Source organism: Electrona antarctica (assembly GCF_951216825.1).
Source record: "Electrona antarctica genome assembly, chromosome: 19".
Taxonomy (NCBI): Eukaryota; Metazoa; Chordata; class Actinopteri; order Myctophiformes; family Myctophidae; genus Electrona; species Electrona antarctica.
In genome coordinates, this window is record NC_136800.1 from 5,172,014 (window position 1) to 5,192,156 (window position 20,143).

Below are 20,143 nucleotides of genomic sequence, written 5' to 3' on the forward strand. Positions count from 1 at the left end.
CTCCAGATTTTCACACTGACAGTCGTCTGGATGTTTCCCTGTGTCTTTTATATTCAAACTGGCTAGAGTAGACCACAATGTCCCAGTCTCAGTCTCAGTCTGGTTAAAACAACACAATCCCTTCTCCCAGAGTTTGTCATCATCCTCCACTTCTTACTTTTATCAGATGCAGACACAGCAAAAAATAATGAAACATATTTTTCCCACTGGAGAGCAGCTATAGCTCTTTTTCTTTGCAAACACTAACTGAATCTTCCGGTTTCTTTCATTATATATTCCTTGGCAAATCTGTTTTTCCATATTACTGTCTATTTTCTTTATCCCAACAGAATGAGTCTCTCCTCACAGGAAAAAAAAAGCCTGATGTATACTCGTGCTGAAAATACACAATCTACAAGCTCCCAACTGTTTGTAGATCGGCTATTGTTGGCAGAACTTGGTGCACAACACTGTAGTATGATGTTTATACAACATTTATAGGGTGGCTGTGGCTCAGGAGGTAGAGCAGGTCGTCCAATGATCACTGGGTCGGCGGATGTGGGAAGTGAGGACGCTGGCATCGACTGTTCGCCGCTTCACCTCCCAATGTATGAATGAATGAACCATTGTAAAGCGCTTTGAGCACTTGGAAAAGCGCTATAAAATGCAATTCATTATTATGACAGAGCATAAATTGAGCACAACACGATCCTCATTACCTTTGAATATCAACTTTACTTCTATTAAAAACAGGTTTAGTTACACATTTAGAGAAACCCAGTGAAAGCTCGTTGGTTTAAATTCCGTTTCAAAATAAATAAAAATGTTTGAATATTTGTGTGTATTGTACAACTATTCATACCGTATATTTATATAAACAACACTGTTACACAAAAAGTGTAAGTGAACAGTGAACAAGAAGCATGCTATATCATGACACATATCCACCATGTCAGAATCAGATAAGCAAGCATGTCTAAAATATTCCATCGAATATCCCCAGAAAAGCCTCCTCTTCTTTGCTGCTGCTGTCAGTCTGCAACCTGAAAAGACAGGCGGAATGCAAAAGCGTAATAACACATTCATATAAAATTGTATTCTTCTTTTAAAAATATATTCTGTAGCTTAAAATGTCGACATGGAATAAAGTACAATGGAAATGCCGTCTACCTGCTTATGCCAGATGAGCTCTGTGTGGTTTGGCCACTGTTTGAGAAGAAATCAAATCCTTTAGCCTGTGGGCAGTGTGGGGTCCTTCTTGTCACATTTTGCACTGGAAGTGATTCTGGTGCCTTGACTGGTAACTGTGGACTGAATATGCTCTGTGCCTGCACAACGAGACAACATACATGTGACACAGACTTTCTAAGTGTGGTATAAAAAATATACCACATATACCACGCACGCACGCACACACGCGCACACACACACACCTTGTTATCCTGCTGGTCCCAGGGACGAGTCAGTCTTTTCTGTGGTCTGATTGTGAGGGAGGGGGTTCCTGATCCTCTGATTGCCGGAGTGACAGGTGGTGAGATTAACCTAAAACAATTATAAATCTCATGACATCAAAACCAAAAGTTTTGAAATCCCACTTGCTTTGACCTGCTTGAGGGTCTAAGTACAGTAGAAGTGTTGGCAATTCCTGAAAGGATATCTTAAGTGTAATTTGACGGTTTATAATATCACATTGTTTTAGTATAATTACTACTATTAAGCATATGATTTGCTGGAGATACCTGAGTGGTGTGTTAGCTGTGTTCAAGCGTGGTGCAGCCTGTGCAAGACTGGTGGGTAGTGGTGCTGATTTGGTGGCACAGTCTGCACATATGAGATAAGTAGGTTCTGTTGTTGTTAAGAAGTGAATAACAATATTGTAGGCATAGATCAGCAGTTCATACACTAAACTAAACAACACGCGTGTGGCCGACAGATATAAAAGTATAGATAGTTCATAAGCAATTCCGTGTTTACAGCCACATACTTTGCTAGGGGGCACAATTATGATAATCGCTACAACCAACAACATATTGAAAAAATGGAAGCTCCAATGGACTTCCCTCTTCCATGTTTGACACAGAACAAGCACAGCATTGCTACTGTATGAATGTCAGTTTTATATGTTTATTTCTATGGTGTGGCCAGTTACAATAAAGTCTATTGTGTGGCCAATGTGGCCAGTATTGTGTCTTGAAATCCAATACAATGTGTCTAGTCAAAAGAAATTGAATCTTCATTCCTTTAATGATATTCAAAATGCTATGTACCTTTTTGCACATTGTAACCCACAGCTTGCTGGACCTGTGTTTTAGCTTCATGGGTACAAATGGACAGAGACGTCTTGCTGGCATGCTCCAAACTCTCATCGTCAAAGTCATCCCAGTCATCCCAATCACTTCCCAGGTCAAAGTTAACGCTGGGCGATTGTAGGGAAGGGGCATAACCACTTTCCACATTCTGGTTTGACACTGTGCTGCCAGAGCTCTTTGAGGAAGCTGGGTAAATTCTATTATTCTGGTTTACAACAGGGTTCAGGTCCCGACTGTCACCAAAGCTGGTACCTGGTCTCCTCCACACTGAGGAGCCTGAAAACAGAAGCATCCACTGTTAGTCCACTGGCTTTTCACTACCAGCGAAGAGGCACAGTGGGTCACACGTTATGGCACTACAAATATCGAACCTATGGTAATCAATAATGGCTGATTAGATGTCCAATATCTTGCCTAAAATGTTAACAGAATTATATTGTTTTGTTGAACTGAAAACAGTGACATCATTTAGAAAGCATTTCCAGACAAGCGTGGTCCATTGCACTCTCCAACGCCGATTTCTGGAGTGACATAGTGCATATACAGTACCAGTGCGGCAAACATTTTTCTGCGAAGGCGATTTGGTCTGCATACGAGTAAATGCACCATGAGAATCAGAATACTCAATGCATCATTTTACAAGGGATGGTAGCACATTCATAGAGGTGAGAGCGCAAGCTCTTAACACACATAGAGAATGTATTGACATTATGTCTAATTTAACAATAGGATTCAGGTTAAAGGGACACTTCACCCTCAAAAAATGTGTTATTGACGTCTAGAAGATTTAGAACACTTTCCTGGGGGGTCTTTATGTGTGTAATATGTGGTTTTAGATATTTTAGATTTTAGCAGTGAGCCCAGCTGTCTCTGATGTCATAGACACTGGCCTCACTTACTTCCTGCACTACATGTCGCCTCAGTAAGACAGCCCTCCCCCTATCCACAAAGAGGAGCAGTGCAACAAAGCATTATGGGAATTGTATTCCAGGAAGTAAGTGAGCCCAGTGTCCATGACATCAGAGACACTGGGCTCACTGCTAAAATCTAAAATATCTAAAACCACATATTACACACGCCAGGAAAGTGTTCTAAATCTTCTAAACGTCATTAACATATATCTTTTAGCAAAAAGGGTGAAGTGTCCCTTTAAGTGTGAGCCTTAAAAAACAGTGAGCCATGAGGAACCAACATACTTTGGAAATGAACGGGAGGTGCAGCAGAGGTTTGCGCAGGCGGTGGAGCCGCAGCCCCACTCTGTTCTACCATCTCGCACATGTTGTCCAGGTAGTCAATATCGTCTCAAGAAGAAACAGAGAGGAGGAGAACGTAAGAGAGGTGGACAGAGACATACGCATATTTAAACAGTGAAAATAATTTGAAATCTGTACCATAGCTATACTCATCCTCCAGATAAGCGCTGTCCTGTGGCGTTATAGAGTCCTCACCAGTCAGATCCACAGTCGCAATTTGACTAGGGTTCGCCGAAGGTTCATAGCGACTTCCCTCATACCTTAAAGTAAAATGCAAAAAACAGGCACGAATGTAAGTGAGCCCATCATCAGTGATGGTATTCATTCGCTGATATATATTATTTCTCTCTCCCTTTTTTCTAGGTGCCTTTGAGAAGAGTAATTGGTGAATGTGGACATATTCTGCTGTTTCGGCGTTGACTAACATACTAATTAAAATGTGTTTACCTGGAGAGAGATGGTAATATCTCCTTAGGTTTGTAGGAAAACTGTTGCAGATGGCCCCCGGCCTCCCCGCTCATCTTCATCTAGAGAAATAAAACAGAGCGTCAAAGCACAGTCCAAGCACACTGATTTCAGCAATAAAGAAAGTAACGCTCACGCTAGACGTTTTACTTGAGTGTGTAGGTATGACGTGGCTCTGTGGTTAAAGGAGCATTCAGTGATTTGGGTGATTTGGAAAACCACCCAGTCCGCCCCGGTAACAAAATGTGCACATGCACACTCTCTACAGTGGGGGAAGTGCAACAGGCCAACAGCATGTGCACCAAGGCCCTCCCCCACTCGATCATGATTGGAGGAAGGCCCCTCTCATCCTGATTGGATGAAGGCTTTGCCACCCGCCACCAAAACTGAAACTAGGGTTTTTTGACCCCAGGGGCTCACTGGGGACAGGGAGGAACTCCTTATATGGTCAGCACACTCTATAGTAGGGAGGATTGTCCAAAAAAAAGAAAAAATAAGTGATATTTGAATGAAGTGAAATCACTGAATATACCTTTAAGATCACAATAGAGTTCCAAACATTGTCATGGATCAAATCTAAAACAACTAATACTTTCTTCACTCCTTCAGAAGTCAATTGAGAGCAATGGACCTGGTCCACCTTGAGAGCAAATGGTGACGCCTATTTCAATTATGTGATGTCTGCCTGTATTTCCCAGCACCTTGAGTCGTTTGACAGGTGTTTCAGTCAGTGTGTCACTTCTATTCTTCAGGTCTCTGAGGTAGGAAGAGAAGCTGTAGTCCTGGTTCGCTGTTTTCTCCGTTTTCTGTAACACTGTTACTCCTACTTTACCTTAGAAACACAGGAAAGACAACTGGTTTAATCATGTGAGACAAGGTAAAGTTTACACGCACGCACGCACGCACGCACGCACGCACGCACGCACGCACGCACGCACGCACGCACGCACACACACACACACACACACAGGTATGTATGGTGTGTGATTATACTCACAGCAGTCATGGGCACACTGGTCCTTATTCTTGCAGAAATGATTGCACTGTCTCTTAACGGCATTTGTCTGTGCAGGGTCTGCATATCAAGAGAAAAAACAACAACTACTGTATATATCACACTATAAATCCACTATTATATTAGTCAACAAAGCATATACATTATTATTCGTATAAGGAACTTGGTGAGAATGTTCAGTAGGCTCAGGCTACCCAAAAAAAGATGATTAACTTTTGGGTAAAGCTCAAAGGTTTACGGCCACAATCAAGATTCCAAGCTCAAAATTACATGAATGGTCATATCTTGGTGCGGGCACTCCGGGCAGGGTTTGTATGTACCTCTTGGTGTATGTGTTTGTAATGCACTCTATAGGCTACATGAAGTTGTGTTCAACACAGGTTCAGGAGTGGAGAACGCCCACTGCTCAACCCGATCACTCAGCTTCCCTATCTCCTTATCGAGTTCACCTGCATCCTAGTCTCACAGCCAATCACGTAACATTCCCCACAGCATAAATACACCTCTTATCTCATCCCTTACCTGTTTGATACTGCCTCGCGCTTTCAAATCCCCCCCCCCTCCTCCCCAACTAACCCCCTCCATCCTCAGCCTTGCCCCGCTAACACTTCTTTCTCTCTCCCTCTCCCAGGAGCCCCGAGGGGGGCAGCGTCCGAGCCGAGGCGGCCATGCTCCCGAGACTACGCCCCCACCCTGAGTCTCGCCCTCCTCGGGCTCCTCATCAATACAACTACATCTCACTTGTGCAATAAACACCCCTAAACTTGAGCAGTGGTGTGGTCTCTTACTAGTGAATGTACCTTGTTCTGTAGCTGACGTAGCTTTAGCCTGCGCTGTAGGCTGAGGCGTCAGTGCGGTGGGATTGGCTCTCTGTCCAGTGGTTTGTGTTCTCTGATTACCAGGAATACGCTGCATGTTCCACGGAGTGTGGTGTGGAGGCTCACTGGGTTCAGCCCCGAACCTCTTGGCCCCAGAGTAGAATGCGCTGAACTTCTGCTGGATGTCCAGACCCACTACCGGAGTAGAAATTAAATGTGAAAATTCTGTTAACGAAAACACTATACGACAGTCAAAGCTAAAGTGAGACATTAGCTGGCTGACCATATTCTGAACTGATCAGGTTGACACTGATCTCCTCTCCCTTGGAGGCCTTCAACACTTCAATCTTCTTTGACCAGCTGCCAGACCTCAGCAACACAAGGTCCCTGGGGGGAAATTAAACAATGAGTGCATATGACACAATTCTATGTCGTAATTTGCCTCGCCCTAAACAACACAGCTCAGACTGTGCGTGTGAACCCAGTAAAAGTGGTTTTGACATGGCTGTGTGTGTGTGTGTGTGTGTGTGTGTGTGTGTGTGTGTGTGTGTGTGTGTGTGTGTGTGCGTGTGAGGGGACAGAGAGAGAGAGAGAGAGAGAATGAGAGAGAGAATAAGAGAGCTAATAAGAGTTTTAAAAGCATTAGATTCAGTTAGTGTAGATATCAGTTGTCTAATTGTATTTCCTCACGTGAGTTTCTGTAGGAATACGACATTATTGTCCGAGTCTCCTACGATAAGAGTGACGTAGTGGTAGTCTGGAGCTGTTCTCTTGGACAGCAGATGCTGCTGGTTCTTCAGGTTAATCGTCACCACAATCTCTGCTGTGGCAGAGTTGTACCTCGGCAGCTAGGGAATAAAACAAGAGATACTAGTCTCATAACCACACGGTTTTGGTTAGCTAACATTCAATTATTTTGTTACGTTTGATAGCATTTTAACATCCAGACAAAATGTAAACAAACATACGACAACCGTGACCTCTAAACAATAGCCAATAATAGCAAAATGGTCTGTGTTTATGTACGATATATTATGGGCCAAGCTGTGAGTAGACAATGGCCTGTATTTAGACTGGTATAGTCCATAATCCAAGCAATAATATGATCCACAAGCAGATGTTAAACTTGCTCTTTTGGCAGTTATATTGTGTAACCCTGTTTACCTGCTCCAAAGTAACTTCATACTTGGGGAGGTGTAGGACAGAATCTTTAATTTGATTTCCAAATGGCGGGTGTCTGTTGACAATCTGGAAAAAACACAAGTGGACAAATGCAAGAGCCATCCGCCATGCATGTCTGTGTGTGTGTGTGTGACTCAACACCTCTCCTTCGCATAAATGGAGACATCCATGAGAGATTGTAATTTTGAACTCTTGTGCCAACTGACCAGCTCTAACTCCCTGGGGTTGGTCTGTTCTATTTTGTTGAAAGTGGTGAGTCCAGCATTCACCATAGCAGTCGATAGGGTTAGGCCTAGGAACACATGGTGGTTGTTATGCACATATTTGAACAGTTTATGTCTACGAAAATACAAGCATACTGTACAATGGATATAGACAGTATTAATGCAATTGGATATTGAGTCAGTCAGTTACACATGTGTCTGATTAGATTAATCAACCACATTGTTGCATTCACACAAGATGGCGACAGTGACAGATAACACATGGCCTGGAATACATGATTATTACGCACGCACGCACGCACGCACGCACGCACGCACGCACGCACGTACACACACACACACACACACACACACACACACACACACACACACACACACAAACACACACGATTTCCCCCAGCATAGTTTCCTGATTGAGTTTTTAATATATATTTTTTTACATTTAGTTTTTAACTTATAACATTCATGTACTGATATAATCCTTGCCCCACCTATTTTCTCCAGTTGTTTAGAGACATAGGGTGAGTTCTCCCATAGTTTGGCTCTGAAGCACTTGGCCAGGAGCAACGAGTTGAGTAGAGCTGTGAAACCTGCCTTTGACCGCTGGTTGAGAAACTCTGACAAGCCTGGTGACAACATGTAAAATCAAATCGTTACCAAACATTTCACATATCTACAATGATATTCCAGAACCAGTGAATTGGCAAGTAATGATGCAGAAGTGGAAATACTGTAAAACAAAAATGTGAGGAAATTGTGAATTATGTTTTGTACATACACTTGCTGATGCGCACTCCATTCCTGAATATTTTTGCACTGTCCTGCGTGAGGCCGAATTCTTGGATTGGGATGGAGCCCAGCTGAGCCTGAATCAAACTGTATACAAGTGCAGTGCTTTCACAACACACACATACACTCGCATATATGGTATGTATACAGTTATATCCAAATTATAAACTCTGACGTCCATTTCCTACTAGGGTCATGTCTACATTCCCTCAAGGTCTATATTCCCTTGGTTTAGGGTTCGGCTTGCGGTTAGGGGTTAGGGCATACATGGGCAACTGGCAGCCCGCGGGCCACATGCGGCCCCCACCTTCACTTAATGTGGCCCTCAGATTAATTTCGGAATAACGATATGTTATTGATTTCAGCTGTTACAATTCCAAACATGCAAACATGACCCGCTTTAATTACTTACAGTCTAAATTAGTAGTATTACAAATAATGTTATTGTCTTTTTTATGTCCAATATATTTGTATTTAGTTAAAATGACTTTTCAGGATTTCAATTCAAATATAGCAAAAATAGCCGATCTACAAGTTCAAAACGCGTCGCGATGCAACACGTTTTGAACTTGTAGATCCTCTCCATCGTCAAAGTTGCACACCCCTGGGTTAGGGTCAGGACTGGGGGTGTTGTTGTTCGTCTTGAGGTAATCTCTCTCCCTTTTCTTACGAACAAAGTGTTCCCAGATTGGTCTTGAGGGAACATAGGGCTGAGAGAACATACATATGTTCCCTCGCTAGGGCACAGCTCAGGAATGTACTGCATTAAAGCTAATAAAGCATAAATCTATACCTACCAGTTCACTTTCATATCGTTGCTCTTTATCTTCCCCTCCATAGGATACCTGGGAAAAGACGTATGACATTTCTTTAATTGCCAGATCCAACAAATTAATGATCTAATCTTGCTCACACAAGGAACTTTAAACATGCTGGTTATTATTTCCTGACCTAATGGTGATCCTGTTCTTATCCTTGTTCAGCGTGTTCAGGGTTCTCTTCTCATTCACCCTCAGCTGAACATCGCTGAACTCTTTGCCCTTCACCACCAGCCCAATCTGTTACACAGAGCCATTGATTTTCTAAACAGTCTGGCGTATCTGTGCTGCCTGCACTTTCACGGACAGTTCCATGTAAACATGGCCGTTCCAAATATTATACAAAGAATGCTGTGTTTCATCAGGGGAACCTACCATCTCAGCTAGAGTCTCGGTGCCGACTACGTTGCTGAATTGTTTCATGGTGTCAAAGGCAACAAAATACCTGGCCATCAGCCTGCCTGCCTCTGGAAGACAAATACTGTCATTTAGACCTGAGGACGATTCTAAAAAATGGCTTTCTGAAATACCTATGTTTCTGTATTAGTGGTGCTCAATATTTCATGTCAAGGACCCCTAGAATTATATGTATTTGGCCGCCAACCCCCATCAGAAAACATGTTGTTCTCAGCCATAACCATATAAGGAGTGTCCAATGCGGCTACGCCCAAATGTGGAGTGTGTTGTCTAACCTCAATGTGTCGTCATGCAAATCAGTTAGCTCCATATGTGGCCACAAAAGGGGGCATGCCTATGTATGGGCATATACTAAAGACGTCAGCGATCAGGCTCAAACAAAGGAAATCCTAATAAACCAGCAAAATGTGCACAACAAACACAAACCAAACATTAAATCACTGACTTAAAGCTGGAAGTATACGGCCATGGTGAAAACTACTAAAATGTGGGACAATACCTGTGCTGTGTAAGAATATATGCATATTTTCATTCATAGCATCATTTACGTATGTTCATGATCTAGCCTTCAGGATTCTCTACCTGTAGGTTTAATATTGATGTCCTCGTCCATGGTAATTAGACCAATGGAAGACAGGGAGTTGAGGTTCTTCAGACACAGCTCTGTGGGACAGGGACTGTACTTTAGTTGAAGTTGCGATTATTAGGTTAACGTCTTCTGCACTCAGCACAAATAGCCTCTGGTGTAAAGCCTTTTACAGCATCCCAAGAAAGTCATCTATAACCCTATTAAAAACATGGAGTGTAACAGATGTATCCCACCTTGTAATTTGGCCTCGATTCCACATCTATCAAGATCCGTGGAGAAACCTACATTGGGAACACGACGAGAAGAATGCTCGTATTAAGTGAAATGGCCAATTACAATTCTGTAAATAACCACAACTGCAACCTAATTCAGTGATGTAAATAGGTTTTCAATGTAATGAGTATGCAGGGATGGTCTTTTAGATGAGTCCCAGGGACATTTTATGAGTCCCATTTCAACGACATTTAGGAGTTACATTTTGCCATTTTCTTTTACAAATTGCAGCATTTAACTCCCATTTCATTTTATATGGTTATAATGTGGTTATATTCATGTAGAAAACAGAAGAAGAAATGATTATTATAACTAAAGCTAGCAAAATAAACTAGAATAAGAAACAGTACAGTAGTACAGTAGTGCATCCCGTGGATGCAGAGGTCGTTGTTTTATTGCGTCCCTTAACTATGAACTGCATTTTGGGATGCAATAATGCACCCTATTTTAATCTCTGCTCGTTCTAATGCAGGTTGTTTTCTCTGACCGTAGTGCTTGGGGTTCTTGAGGGCTCTTATGTAGAGAAAGGTTGAGCGTATCCAGTCCAGAGCCATGTTGACGTCACTTATGGTCTGGAGGACTATCTCAGCATTCAGGTGCTCTACCAGGTGACCATGTAAGCTGGGTGACAGAGGTATACTTTTGATATGGATATTTTTGGCTATATTTAGTACGTGTGTAAGTGTGAAAGAGACATATAGGAGAGCTGAAGAGTTTTGTTTTCATACCTGCTTTCAATGATTTCCGCTCTATTCAGAAACGTCATGTACTTGTCCTTGGTCTGGAATTTGGTCATGATCACTGCGGTCGCTGATGTATCGAACTAGAAGTGCAAATCCAAACTTCTGAGCAACTTATTATACAATTCAGTTTACTAGTTGACATTAACACTGCCAATTACTAGCTGCGATATAGGCCTATTATCTTTTTGAGGACACCAACTTCAATTTCAATTTGATATGAAAATCAACTTGCTTGAGATACATAATGGAACATACTTTAAGTATCATTGTCTGGTTCTTTTTGATCAAAGCTACCTCACCATTGCGTTATAAAGCATTTTAAAGTAGACAAAGGTTGACTTACAAAGGAAACATCTTTGATGTACAGATATTAACAGTGAAACCATGTTTTAGCCGACTAAACGACTAAATTATTCAGGTAAGTTTGGTGATGTTTTAATAACTTTGGATAAAGTAAAGCCATTACTCTGTGAATAGTTAATATGGCATGGTACATTACACCAGGGGTTCTCAACGTTTTTGGCCGGGGACCCCCGGAAATGCTTTGGCAATGTCTCGGGACCCCCGCCCCGCCCCCTCCCGACCCCCAATATAAATTGACTGCTACAATAACCTTAACCCATTTTGGGCGGGAACCCCTTTTGGTGTTTTAAGCATTATGTTATAATTTAGCTATTGAAAAATAGCAGATCTACAAGCTCATAGCGCGCCACCGAGTGGCGCGCTACGAGCTTGTAGGTCTGCTATTTTTGAAAAATCGTGAAAAAAATCACAAAAAAAAAAGAAATATTATTATTTGAAAATAATTTGGGGACCCCCCAAACTAATTTGGCGACCCCCCGAGGGGTCGCGACCCACGGGTTGAGAACCCCTGCATTACACAAGTCACCAGTTGAAGTCAATATCGTCCGTTCTGTCAAATCAAATGTTGCCACTATATGGCACCACCTGCCTGTGGTCTCCCAGCTCTTCCGATCATCTGCAGCATGTCAGCCTCGCTGTACTCCACACAGGAGCCTGCCATGTAGTGCATAGTAGACTTTATCACCACCAGGTGGGCTGGCATGTTCACCCCCATAGCCAGAGTACTAGTGGTGACTGAGATATAGAGAGAGAGAAAGACTTTATCACCACCAGGTGGGCTGGCATGTTCACCCCCATAGCCAGAGTACTAGTGGTGACTGAGATATATAGAGAGAGAAAAAAAAGACCAGAAATGTACTTGCTGGTGACTCTACTGACCATTGGTACAAATGAAGAGCATTATGTTCACCCTCGGTGTATGGTTCTGTTAGCTTTGTCCCATACAGAAACATTCTATGTATTTTGAATACATACAAAAGCAGGCCAATGACAACATGACCGTAGCTTGCATCAGAGCCTTAGATATAGACAGAGTTACGCAAACTGCGTTCACTTCATGGGGCCAGTCCAATGGCGGCTCTTCTACATAGACTTCTATTGAGTATGGGGACAACCAACTGGGCCAATTAAGTCCTGGACCGGAAGTAGGCAGAAATGCATTGGACTCAGGCAACAGCCCAGCTTTAATGATCTTAAATCCCTTAATTTTAGATAGTTTTGTAGTAATAGTACAACATAAACATTAAAGAGACTTTAGTTGTTACTGTACAATACTTTAAAACAGTTGTCATGTTGCACACATGCTTAAAATAGATCTTATTTACGCCACCCTCGTTGAAAACAATGTATTTCCAACTCCAGCTTGTCTCAGTTCAGGCTGCATGAACAGCGCTCGGTTTCTGCCCCCTCTATATCGTAACTCTTCTATTAGATGGCTCTGGCTTGCATAATAACCTACTCCATTTCTGCTACTGTACATCAGTAGTATGAACGCAGGAAATCTTTATCATATAAATTATCATATAATGTTCAGCAATCAATTAACATATCTCACAGAGGACAGGGAGGTCTCCATGGGTAAAGGCTGCTTCCACTACCTTCCTGTCAGAAACATCAACCCCTGCATGGTGGAAGCCAACACCAAACGTGACCAGGTCTGGAAAGTACATGCACGCACGCACACACACACACACACACACACACACACACACACACACACACACACACACACACACAAAGCCCTCTCGTACAGTAAAAAAAACGAAAAAGTTGTAATCACACTTGGCAGGGGATTTCAATTCTGAGCTGGGGCTGAAAGAATATATATTCAAAGATTTGTGCCACATTTTCACGATTTTTCAAAAATAGCAGACCTACAAGCTCTGTATGAGCTTGTAGATCTGCTATTTTTCAATAGCTAAAGTATAGCATAATGCTTAGTTAAAACACCCAAACAGGTTCCCGCCCAATGGGTTAATATGTCTATAGGTCTCCCAGAGTATTTATAAAGCATTCACATTATTGGTTCAATAGGTCAGAGAGAGGAGGATGAGGCTGACAGGTCACTGCGTGCAGCGAGCAAACTGTGGGAGCAAACCCAAACCCAATGCCAACTCTAGGAGGGGAAAAGCACCACCTATAGACAGTAGACACTGCGTTTAGAAGTGTGACAGCTAATATATTCTCAGCTCAGGTAGGTTTATTTAAACAAAAATCATACCTTTCAATTTTGAATCCAAGATAGAGTTTGCATATTTCATCAGCCTGCAAATGATTATAAATTAGACACACAGAAATATTTGAATGAATAGTATTCGTGTGTGTGTGTGTGTGTGTGTGTGTGTGTGTGTGTGTGTGTGTGTGTGTGTGTGTGTGTGTGTGTGTGTGCGCGCGCATGTGTGTGTGCGTGCGCGCGCGCGTGTGTGTCTCGAGATGACTTGACCTACCTTTGTTTGTGCTCAATGCTCATAATGAACCTAGCATCCTTGGCCAGAACAGCAGCTGACTGCTGGACACCTTTCCTCGTGGAGCAAAACTACCAGAGCACAGATATGATCGTGAGAATCCAATCTAGCAACATTTTTCTAAACGCTTAGCTGTGTTGATTATTACATTGCAAACCCTGGCCCCTAAGTGTCTTAATGATGAATTCACACTTAACATTATGCTGCGATTTATCATGCGTTGATTGGATGGACTGCCTTTATATATTTGTGCTTTTATTTTTTGTATTATTTTTTGTACTCTTGTGGCTTCTCTATAATATTGTATTCTCACTGTGTTTTTAAACTTTTGGGTCCACTAATATGACTTTTCTTGTCTTTTAGATATTGAAGACCTGGATGACTTACACTGTCATATGATCCTTTGTTCTTTAGTGATGCCCTGACCCTGATAAATTGTTGTATTTTGTTTTATGGGATTGCATACACCTTTTCTCTATTTAGGGTGGGTTCAATATGGTTTTGAGGGGAGTGTCTTAAGGGTTCTGGTTATCTGTGCAGCCAATGACCTGCATCTCCATGACCTTCTTACTGGGGGTGTGGTCTATAAATGTTTGGTTGTTATTGTGTCCTGTATTGTCTGTCCTGATGAAGGTCGAATAGACCGAAACGTTGAATAAAGAGCAACATTTCTGGCAAGTTTTCTGACAGTGTGCGGGACCCTTCTTTGTTTTTCAAAGATACCCTTTTTAGCTGTGTTGCATGCCACCTACCACTAATGTAGGCTTCTGGTCAGAATAGGTCTGTATGATGTTAGCCATCTTGTAGTTAAGTGACAGGTCAAACTTGAACTCTGTCTGGTTTGGGCTGCACGGGAATCCAAGCACCACCTTCCTCAGTTTCACTGGACGGTGGCTCTCGTCCATCTCTAGATAGGTGGCCGGGCCGTTTTCATCACATAGCCAATCTGCTATCTGGCACAGACAAACAATTCCAACATCACGTTACATTTTGATACAGATGACATATGCCGTTAATGATTTCAGACAGATTGAGGCGATGTGACACACCTGATAGTCATTCATAGCAACGTCAGAACATAAACATGTGTGCAATATTATTTATAAAATGTTCTTTAACACTTCCCAGCCACGTACATCAGCTATGTTGGGTACGGTGGCTGACACAGCCACAAACCTCATGGAGAGGTTTTCCTGTGGCTTTGTTGCTGTCCGATAGGTGTGCACCGCCTTCATTCGGCTCACCACCACTTCCAGAGTGGCCCCACGAGACGTGTCCTTTACCACATGCACCTGGTAAAAAGGTCAATTCAGTTGCCAAAAGTAGTAGCAGCAGTTAGAAACATGGGGTAGGAAAAGAAGAAAAGGGGAGGTGGCTACTGGCTACTAGCCTACTAGTAGACTAGACACAGCGTTTTGTTCATACTTTATTTTTTATGCAGTTTGAATACATACCAGGGAGATAAAATTAGATGCTGGCATTTCTACATGTTGAATAAAATGTAACATTTTCTCTAATACAGCCTGGATATATGAGCAGTATTAGAACACCCTATTCAGACCGAAATTCCACCACATAAACGATACCAAACATAGGTAATAAACCTATATAAGTTAATTGACAGAATGTCTGCGAAACTCTCTGACCTCATCAATGAGGAAGAGGCTGACAAGTTGCAACAGACAATTGTCCTTCCATTTCCTTGTCATGCTGTCCCATTTTTCCTGATAGCAAAAGAAAAACAGATTATGAATTTACATCAATTAGCCCCCCCCCCCCCCCCCCCCCACACACACACACACACACACACACACACGCTTGACAATGTAGAAAGAGATTGACTGTGCAGTGTTGTGTCACTCACAGGTGTGGTCGTGATGATGTGGGCATCCTGAATCTCAAAGAAGTCGTCAATCTCGGTGTCTCCGGTCAGCTCCTTGCAGCTTAGCCCCAGAGGACCAAATTTCTCCTTCCAATTCTCAAAGCGCTGACTACACAAAGCTTTGATCGGGGCCACTGGCCAACACAGAAAGGAGCGTCCTTTTATTAGGGCTGGGACTCGATCTACCGTAATTAATTTGAAACATTGTAATTAATTAATCAAAATTAATCGCATTTTAATTGCATATCAATATTTGCCCTGAGAAGCTTTTTTTGGTCAATTAAAACAGATTTTGGTAAGGTTCTTTTCTGCAAAAACTGTGTGATTAAAATGCGCTTTTATCGCGTTATTGTTTCTGAAATTATTTAATCTCAATTAATCAGTTAAAGTCCCAGCCCTACTTTTTATATATGTGCATTATCTCACAAATACAGTTGAATAATATGTTTGACTGAGAATTTAAATGAGAATTTATATTGTAAATGAATTTACAATATAAATTGGGGTCTTAGAGATAGAAATGCCATTAAATGTGGGTCCGTAGCCTGTTGCATGTCAAACTGGGGGACCTTGAAATGGTTGAAAATCACTGCTAGAGCTGTAAAACTCTTCTCTTATGGGGGTATTTGGCATATATTTTCCAATGGGGGGTCGGCAGGCTAATGAGTGTCATTTTGGGGGTCCTTCACATGAAAAGGTTTGGGTACCACTGCCATAATGCACTCACTGTACACGACTTTGACATTTGTCCAGGGCTCTGAGGTCTCCATCAGCAGGCGGATGATGGCCAGCTCAAACAGCACTGTCTTACCAGAGCCAGTGGGGGCGCAGCATACAAAGTTCTTAGCTGTGTAAAGAACCTGCAAAGAATAGAGAACAAATAACCAATTCGTGTTATAATGTGCTGCTATATACAGTAGTATCACAAATGACTTTAAATTATGTAGAGTGATAATTTGAGGAGTCAAAGACATGGAGGAAGCTTACAGTATACACTTACATCATCCAATGCTTTGGACTGAACATAGTTGAAAAAGGGGAACTCTTTGAAAATTGATCTAAAATTAGCTGCTGTTTTATTCTGATTAAGGAAATCCAAGGTAAAGTTACATTCCACACATTCCATCATAACAAGTCAATTTCTTTAATCTTTAATTTTGTTAATTTTGCACAGGACCGCAAGGATACGAATCTCAGAGACCGGTCGTAGTACACCAGACTCAGAAGAACCTAAAAAACAAAACAAAGATCATATTGTTTTCATTCAATTTTCATGTAGAAGAGGTTTGGAATTGCCTGCCACCTAGTGGCCGCTATGTATACCTACTGTATAATGAAGTGGTCAGTGGGGAGAGCTCACCTTGTTTCACCTCATTATAATCTAACACAACCGCTAGGTTGGTACAGACATGGTACATAAAGACATTTATTAACCACAATATGGTAAGTGTTTAGCATAAACATATAGGCATATTTTTAACGGCAATGTGCCTTAGCAGCCATACCAGAGTTAAATATAGATCAATACATGGGGAACAAAATGGGGAACAAAAGTATGACATTTTGCACAGAACTCATGGGTCTGTGTCTGTGTCAATGCACCTTCTATGTGAAGCGGCTGAGGCGTCATGGGCAGAACATGGGCTCTCTTTGTGCCCTTGTCCTGCGCCTCTGCGCGTGCTGCCTTCTGCGGGGGGCGGCCACTCACTGCAGATGAGCCCTGGTGGGGGAGGGGGAAGGGGGGACAGGGGGAGAAACGAGGAGCTGACTGGCTAGCCTTCCCTGGCGGTGGCTGGAAAGGAGGAGGCTCTGTCACCATGGTAACCGGACTGAGGAAAGTTTGAGGTCTGGACATTGCCCGACTGCTGCCACTGAGGTCGTCTGTGTTTGACAGGTCGCCCCCGCTGTTCAGCACCTGACCACTGGGGGGTTTAAACAAACTGTCACAGAGGTAAGAATGGAGGGAAGAGAGATTGGAGAGAGACGGAGGAGGGAGAGAAAATGAAGAATTGAGGTCATGAAATGTCGAGGCTTCTATAAGCAGGATAAACATTATGGGCCCTATTATGCGTGTCTTAAGTACCAGGTCTTATGACTTAACTTAAGACCTGGAGGCGTGGTCAATGCTGTTTGGCCACTCAGAATAGCCAAATGGCATTGATCACGCCTCCAGGTCTTAAGTTAAGTAATAAGACCTGGTACTTAAGACATGCATAATAGGGCCCAAAGGCTTCTAAAATAAATAATAAAAATAGAATCATGTTTTATCTTTGGGTGGAAAAAGCATCCTATCCTGCATGTCTCTTATTATACTGTGCCTGCAACTGAATGTACAAAACACAACCAAAGGGATTTGGATTTAGCTATACTGTACATTGTTTTCCTGGATAAAAATGCTTGCCTTCTCCGTAGAGGAGGTCTTTGGCTGAAGTCCAGGGTGAAATGTTTTCCCTTGACAGCCCCGTGACCAGAGTCCAGCGGGGTTTCATCTCCACCTCTGCCACACTGATTGGCATCCCGGGAGGAATCCATGAACCCTTCACCCAGCCGAGGGCCACTACACCTGCCGTCCCTGGTTTCCTCTGTCACTTCCTCTGCATTGTTGAATCTCTGAGAACTGGTGACTTTGACGCTTGTGTCAACTGAGTCTGTCAGAGATGGCCGCAATTGATCAGGCTTCTGGGAGAAATCTATGAAGAAGATCATTACACTTAAGTACTGTAGTCAGTACCAGTAATTGCACTACTGATATTTTGGTAGAGTTCAGGATTGTTGACTTTGATACAATTAAAGGACCATACCACTGTCAATACATGTCATTGTCTATTCACAGCTTCAGCCATACTGTATAAGTGTAGTACACATAAGCAGACACATTTATCTGTTAATGGCTTCATATATAGATTTGATTTGTTTGTTTACATTTCACAGTCATTGAAAGAAATCACTAAAGTGAAATAATCTATCCCTATTTTGGACATGTCCTTTTAGGAAAAAAACGTAGAAAAGGCATACTGTACTATATGTTGTAGAAAACTACAACATGACGTCACACACTCACGCCACGGTGATAAGCAACTCACCGCTCACCCAAACACTTTGTTTATGGAGTATGAATAGGCCTTAAAAAATGAGCAAATTGATTTTCATACCATACTGAAAAGGAATCCAACTGAACAGTTGTATTCCTTCAGTTTGTTAAGACTTGTGTATGCCAGATACTGAAATGTTTACTCAAGTCTATGCACCACACAACATACTGTACAAGGATGAGAAACCACACTAGTACATACTGTACAAGGATGAGAAACTGAAACTCTCTGCCTCCTTAAGGATGTCCTGCGTGGCTGGGATCTGAGAGAAAGATGGAGGCATTTCCAACCGCCATGGATCAGCCTCTTGGCACATCGGCTTTCTGTAGATATAGAGATTCAGACTCGGAGGAATAAATATGTGATTGTTCTATTCATGACTCTGGGTTGTACAATGTAACAAACAGCGTAATTCTGTAAAGGGTGTTATCACACCATTATATGGCCTACGAATTCTCTAACAACACACCAAACTACTAATTCTCTAACAACACACCAAACTCAACAACTCATATTAAACCTAACTAAGGTTTAATATGAGTTGTTAGAGTTTTGTGTGTTGTAGAGAGTTTGCGAGTTTCACCATGGATAGGATATAAAATTGTCCCTAAAAATGCAGTCAATCAATGCTTTTAAAAAGCTGCTAAAAACCATTTGTTTAGAAAACATTAGGCTAATATTGTTTCTTTCTATGTAGGCCTACTCAGAGCCCTACTGTTATATGTCTTGCTTGTGTGTTCTACTTACACTTTATGGACAATGGGCCTCTCAAAGAAGAGGTTGTCCAAGGAAAAGGCGCCACCCTGGTCCACCATCTCACCGGATTAACTCAGGCTCAGCTGAAACCAGGGAAAAACAATAGCTAGAATTATTAATGCGTAATCAAACGTTGTCATTTTACGTTCATTCTATCCTTATAAGAGAAGGGCCAACTCTTTAGCTAGCTTACCTGTTCTTTATGTCAAGTCAAGCAGCCTCTCAGACGAACAATGAGTTAACTTTAATTATTCGTCAAAAGTAAAGCGAGTGAGTGTGTTGACACTGACAGAGTAAACATTGGTAATTTAAACCTGTACTTTTACACGTTTTCTCCTCTTTGTGTAGCTACCCACTTGCTGACCTTAAAGTCAGTTTGCTAACTAAACTCAACGACCGTCTACTCTGCACCACAGAGTGGGTCTGCACCTCTAGTCTGCACGAGACGAGACGTGTGGGGCCTATCTCTACTCTCTAGTCTACACAGTATCCTCGCGCGAGAAGATGTTAATAGGTTATTAATAGTCTACTATCAAAATATAGGCTAACAATCAAATTATCGTGCTACTCTCGGGGAGACTGCATTCATTGCAAACATTTAACGTTTTTTTTATGCTGTGTTGAAAATCCGCCATGAGAGCGACAATAATTGAATAAATCATTATACTACAGATAATATCCCTCCACCAGGGGATTGTGTGATGGCAACAT

General features: G+C 42.1%; 1 protein-coding gene across 1 annotated transcript; it reads right to left on the reverse strand.

Moving 5' to 3' along the window:
* Positions 1-923: 923 nt before the first annotated feature.
* On the reverse strand, positions 924-19,491 carry hfm1 (helicase for meiosis 1; the record flags this gene model as incomplete). Its single annotated transcript, XM_079530320.1, has 39 exons — positions 924-1,022; positions 1,150-1,307; positions 1,413-1,521; positions 1,719-1,800; positions 2,247-2,564; positions 3,485-3,589; positions 3,680-3,801; positions 3,989-4,068; positions 4,708-4,838; positions 5,004-5,081; positions 5,822-6,034; positions 6,123-6,226; positions 6,530-6,687; positions 7,004-7,087; positions 7,228-7,313; positions 7,737-7,871; positions 8,024-8,121; positions 8,832-8,879; positions 8,986-9,092; positions 9,228-9,319; positions 9,852-9,932; positions 10,092-10,139; positions 10,619-10,752; positions 10,860-10,954; positions 11,827-11,972; positions 12,793-12,894; positions 13,459-13,502; positions 13,685-13,773; positions 14,455-14,655; positions 14,839-14,994; positions 15,349-15,426; positions 15,567-15,718; positions 16,312-16,444; positions 16,585-16,655; positions 16,773-16,814; positions 17,187-17,506; positions 17,986-18,232; positions 18,878-18,999; positions 19,424-19,491. The coding sequence occupies 39 exons, from the start codon at positions 19,489-19,491 to the stop codon at positions 956-958; spliced, it is 4,704 nt and encodes a 1,567-aa protein (XP_079386446.1). The 3' UTR covers positions 924-955.
* Positions 19,492-20,143: the final 652 nt, after the last annotated feature.